General features: G+C 40.0%; 1 protein-coding gene across 1 annotated transcript in view; it reads left to right on the forward strand.

Annotated features, from left to right (window-relative positions):
- LOC101850032 (Meckel syndrome type 1 protein) overlaps nt 1-5,266 on the forward strand; it is a 27,037-nt gene extending 21,771 nt beyond the window's left edge. Inside the window, exons 18-20 of the mRNA XM_005107218.3 lie at nt 1,268-1,327; nt 4,406-4,443; nt 5,014-5,266. Of these exons, the coding sequence (XP_005107275.1) occupies nt 1,268-1,327; nt 4,406-4,443; nt 5,014-5,129 (214 nt within the window). The 3' untranslated portion in view covers nt 5,130-5,266. The remainder of the gene's footprint in view (nt 1-1,267; nt 1,328-4,405; nt 4,444-5,013) is intronic.
- The last annotated feature ends 803 nt before the right edge of the window (nt 5,267-6,069 follow it).

Here is a 6,069-nt window from a genome sequence, read left to right on the forward strand (position 1 = left end):
TGGGAAAGGGCTGCCAAACCCTTTATACAACCGACCTTAGTCGCCTTCTACGACATGCGCGGTACGGATACAGTGGTCCTATTCTTTGCTCCCCTGTCTCTTGGACAGGGCCCCGTGAACTACGCGGGTGAATTTTGGGCAATGTCTCTAATCAAAATCCCCCCCCCCCCCCCCAAAAAAAAAATTTTTTTAAATAAGAGAGCATTTGTATCCCGCCTTTCCCTACAGCATGGGCCCAAGGCGTACCTAGGAGATTAAAAACGCATTCATACTAACACCATACAAATTCATCTTGTGGGCACTTTTTGACAGCAACATTCTTTCAGACAATAAAAAATGCTCATACAAAAAGGCAAGGTACTGTCCATTAATTAAAATATTTCTTCAATAGATGTGTTTTGAGTCCCCTTTTGAAGGTATCAAGTTTTATTTCGCTCCTCAAATCATGAGGGAGAGTGTTCCAAACTGTTGGCCCAGAAAAAGAAAAAGCTCTCTCACCATATTTCTTCAGTGACACACGAGGTGTTGAAATTAGTCTAGAGCCACTGGATCTTAGTTCACGTGATGGTGTGTATGGTACAAACAATGAGTTCTTGAATGTATATGAGAGACTGGTTAGTTTGACCTTTGAAAATCCAGTGGTCCCACAGATTTCGGTTTCAGTTGACTCCACTGTATATTCACTACATTCTTCCTCTCTAATCAAAACTTGTAGTTGGGGCACACAAAAATTTACCAGTTTTATTTTTCACTTTACTTTCTCATCCAGTGCAATTGTTTGAATTTATTTTTGAGAAAGCGGGTGGAAATATGTGAGCGTGCCCGGAGAAAGGTACCAAAAGACACATATCTCAAAAAGTACGAAGGATATCTTAAAAATTCAAAAAGTTTATTGTTCAGAAATGATCTCTGAACATGAAAATAAAAAAAATAAAAAATTAGATTCTTCAAAATGCGTCATTTGGTACCTTTCACCAGGCACACGCACATATTGTTCGTTAAGTGGGTGTTTTGCTGGTGATCTAGTGTGGTTTGCTTCTTCTTTCCTATCAAATATCTATCGTCTTTATCTCCCTTCCTTCTTTTTTTGTGTTTGTTTCTCTCTTGTAACACCTGTAATCTTCGGCACTTATTTGACCTTATTATTTTGTTGCAAGTGCCGTAAAACTCTTACTGAAACTAAAAATTGTTTGTTGAAGAGCAGTATTAATTGTGTATTTTACAATTGTTCAAATGCAACTGAAAACTTTGTGCGTCTGTTCCACAGGACCTTCATGGAGTCCAAGGCAAACAAGAGGTCGTTGGGTACATTGCTCGAGACGTTGGGGTAAGGATTGAAGAAAAAGTCCCAGTCAAAGACAGCTGTTATTACTCTGTCCCAGCTGTTTCATGCAAAAGAAATTCTGAAATTATACAAACTGAGCCCAAAAATGTGAAATTATTATGCATTTCTGTTAATTTTAACAAAGAATGATAAAGGAAAATAATTAGAGATTATACAAAAAATGATCAAATTTTGCTATATTATGCAGGGTGCATAAAACCACGGGGACATATTACACCAGCTTATTGAAGCTCGACTGAATCTTACCGATATCGATACACAGCCCAAAAAAAAGGTCACCCCTATATTATTTTCTGTTCAACTTTTTCAGCTACATGAAATGCCCTCCTGCTTTATGCCGATACGTCTTCCTTTGGATGATTTTGTTTTAATTTGATGTCATAAAGTCTAGTTTATCAATCCCCGTCGTTTTACGCAAGAAAAATTCTGAAATCATGCAAACTGAGCCCAAAAATGTGAAATTATTCGATTCTGTTAATTTGAACAAAGAATGAGAAAGGAAAATAATCAGAAATTATGCCAAAAATGATCAAATTTTGCTAAATTATGCGGGGGCATAAAACCTCGGGGACGGAAATTACTCCAGCTTATTGCAGCTCTACTGAATCTTTCTGAAATATTGATGCATAGCTCAAAAAAGGTCACCCATATATTTTCTGTTCGACATTTTCAACTAAATGTAGTGCTCTTCTGCTTTATGTCAATACGTCTTCCTTTGGATGATTTTGCTTAATTTGATGTCGTAAAGTCTTATTCGTCTGTGGTTGGCGGGTGCTGTGGTGTGGTTTGCTTCTTCTTTCCTCTCAAACGTCTATCGTCTTTATCTCCCCTTCTTCTTTTTTGGGTTTATTACTCTCTTGCAACACCTCTAATCTTCAGCACTTATATGACCTTATTGTGTTGCAAGTGCCGTAAAACTCTTACTAAAACTAAAAGCCTTGTTTATGTTGTTCCTGTGGATACCACACAGCTACCAGTGCTGAAGTTTTCCCTGCGTCTGTCAAGTCTGATTACATCGTTAGAATATTTATTGGCCTTGATTTCTTTACCTGTCCCCGTCGTTTTATGCAAGAAAAATTCTGAAATTATGCCAACCGAGCCCCAAAAAATGTGAAATTATGCAATTCTGTTAATTTTAACAAAGAATGATAAAGGAAAATAGAGATTATGCAAAAAATGATCAAATTTTGCTAAATTATGCGAGGTGCATAAAACCGCGGGGACAGCTTTACTTAATGAGGGAGACTCTTTGAGGTGTTGCTGTAAGTTTGGAGATGCCACATACAGATTTAAGCCTACCCGTACGCCTGGGGTCATTTTATACCCCCGGGGTTGTATTATTCACATTTTAGAATACTTCTAGTAGGAGGGTCTCTTTGAAATTCAGTATTTCTCAAAAAACATTTTGACAGACTGCTATGCAAAGCCTACGGATCGGATTAACGAGTAAATTTCCTCCTTGAAAGTGGTGGCGCAGAGTTTCCCACGTCGTATGGATACGAAAGTAAAACATGACGTGCGGATAGGGTTAATAATGATAATATAAGATTGCATTTCTATAGCACTCTATTCCATACGAGTATAAGCTGTGAACGATTTAAATCGATAATGAGGATTAGGTCTTCCAAAACACATGCAGAGGATCATACCATATCCTGACAACCCCCAGCAGCGGTGCCACTGACTGTAGTGTCTTTAGGCCATTCCCAAAGGGGGGGACATTTCTCGTTCCTGCACAGTAGAATTGTAAATGGGCTGATCCAACAATGTCATGCTCATAACTGTGCTTGAACTACAACAGAGAACTGCTGCTTTTTCTTTCCTAACCCTTACTATCGTCATTTCCCTCTACTTTTTTTGTATGTTTGTCACTCTCTTGTGACCCGCTATTTCCGGGGTGCCTTGATAGTCGAAGCAGACTTTGTGTTGTTGAAGCTAGAGAGGTGAGCAGAGTAAGTCTGATTCCCTGTAAGGACTTCTCTGTTGACATCCACCCCTTGGCGCTCATCATATGACCTTATACAGTTGCGAGCGCCGTAAAACCTCTACTAACACAAAAATATCCTGGCAATGTTACTTGTGATCTGAAATGTGTATGTAAGGCAGCATGGTGGAATCAGGCTCTCGTCAAATTAATCAAAGTAAAGAAACTGGCATTTTTCCTCGGGTTTGTGAATTTTTATCAAATTTTCGTTTTTTGGCTCAACACCTTTCATGCCCATTAAGGAACTCATTTGTGTGTGGAGGGTTTTTTTAAACGTTGATTAAAGGCACAAAAAATGTAAATTTCAGTTACCACGGACTTTTAATCTAAGGAAATAACTAATCTTTGGCGGCCATTTTCTCACTAATTTTACCTCTGAAAACAGGTGACCTCTACCTCGTTTATTTGCAAATATGTCGACCTGTATTCAAGATAAATGAATATTTTTTTCATTCAAATAAAGACAAGTGAATGAGCTTTACTTTAAGATGATACCAATAACTCTACATGCCTCAAAATGGACGAGAGCCTGATTCCACCACGCTGCCTCACATTTTGTTTATGCTGAAGGATGTAAGAATGTCAGAGAGATCTGGGGAACAATTTTATGAAGACGACAGTATCCCTCCGACAGTGTCCCTCCGACAGTGTCCCTCCGACCGTGTCCCTCCGACAGTGTCCCTCCGACCGTGTCCCTCCGACAGTGTCCCTCCGACAGTGTCCCTCCGACCGTGTCCCTCCGACAGTGTCCCTCCGACAGTGTCCCTCCGACCGTGTCCCTCCGACAGTGTCCCTCCGACAGTGTCCCTCCGACAGTGTCCCTCCGACAGTGTCCCTCCGACCGTGTCCCTCCGACAGTGTCCCTCCGACAGTGTCCCTCCGACAGTCTCCCTCCGACAGTCTCCCTCCGACAGTGTCCCTCCGACAGTGTCCCTCCGACAGTCTCCCTCCGACAGTGTCCCTCCGACAGTGTCCCTCCGACAGTCTCCCTCCGACAGTCTCCCTCCGACAGTGTCCCTCACTGCACATTTTGGACCTTCATGTACTGAAAAGTGTCTTTTTCATTCTCTTTACAGAATCACTGCCATGCAAGCAAACATCACTAGTGTCTTAGGTAAGTCAGAGACATGGCTTTTCTTTACATTGTAGTTTATTTGACCCTTACTAAAACTAGCAATCTGAGACTATTGTATGTGTGCAACATTTAGTTTAATCAATGTCAGACACAATTGTATGTGTGCAACATTTAGTTTAATCAATCTCAGACAATTGTATGTGTACGACATTTAGTTCAGTCAATCATACACAACTTTACAGGTGCGACATTTAGTTTAATCAATCTCAGACAATTGTATGTGTGCGACATTTAGTTTAATCAACCTCAGACAATTGTGTGTGTGTGTGTGACATTTAGTTTAATCAATCTCAGACAATTGTATGTGTGCGACATTTAGTTTAATCAACCTCAGACAATTGTGTGTGTGTGTGTGACATTTAGTTTAATCAATCTCAGACAATTGTGCGTGTGTGACATTTAGTTTATTTATTTAATCAATCTGAGACAATTGTGTGTGTACGAAATCTAGTTCAATCAATCTTAGACAATTGTGTGTGTGCGATCCTGCTAATGTACCATGACCATCCACTCAACAAGCACCAATTTTTTTCTTGTTGTGTCGTGCAGAAGCCTTCAAGCGAGCCAGGATGAAGATGGTGCACGCCCGCGAGGCGGCCACCCAGGAGCTACTGAGAGAAGCCAAACCTATACAGAAGGGAGAACTGGACGACGGAGAGGAATAAAATCTTACGTCACGTCGGCAATGTTTGTGTTCTCAGCCAGCTGATCTAATGTACAAAACCCAACTTTTGGAATTTTTATTTGGTCGCTTTTAAGGACAAGCGGGCTAACCCAGGTTTCGGAGGTTTCCAGAAATCTGGACCTACACCAGAAGTGGGCATTGCCCTACCTATAGGAGAAATTTGGTTTCTTTGGTGTGTATATTCGTTTGGTTTTAGAGTAAACACTCCTTGTCTTTTACAAAGGCTGAATATGGATCCAAAAACTTTAACTTCAATTTTTTTCAAAACAGCGTTTTTCGGGATAGCCCCGTTGTGCTTAAAAGCGACCATTTATAGTAGTTTTTTAATCTGTGATATCAATTACATGTGTTCCAGAAATATTTTGTGAAAATTCTAATGTAAATGTTGATTTAAGAAGAAAAAAACAGAAGAAAAAAACAACATAATTTGGGTACAGTTTTTAAAAGAATAAAACAGTTGGGTTTGTTGGGGGGTTTTTTGGGGGGGGTTCTCATCTGAAAGTTTTTTTTGCTTTCTGGGCTTCAAATAGTTGAATAGCTTGCTGCTGATGTATTACTGGCTGATAGGCGACTAGCCTGACCACAGCCGTACTTCATACTACTACTTCATACTACTAAAGTTAGTCGTGTACTTTCTCCATCCTGAAAGGGGAACCCACATGATGAAGGACCCACATGTCTGTGAGCCTGAATGTCTTGTTGGGTGAGAAGAATATAGGACTGTCGTTGCCGTTTTATGCCAAAAAAATTCTGAAATTATGCAAACTGAGCCCAGAAATTTGAAATTATGTGACTCTGTTAATTTTAACAAAAATTGATAAAGGAAAAATAAACAGAAATTATGCCAAAAATGATCAAATTTTGCTAAATTATGCGGGGTGCATAATACCCCGGGGACAGACAGGGTTCTTGTGGCTAGC

The sequence above is a fragment of the Aplysia californica genome, unplaced genomic scaffold (assembly GCF_000002075.1).
Source record: "Aplysia californica isolate F4 #8 unplaced genomic scaffold, AplCal3.0 scaffold00586, whole genome shotgun sequence".
NCBI lineage: Eukaryota > Metazoa > Mollusca > Gastropoda > Aplysiida > Aplysiidae > Aplysia > Aplysia californica.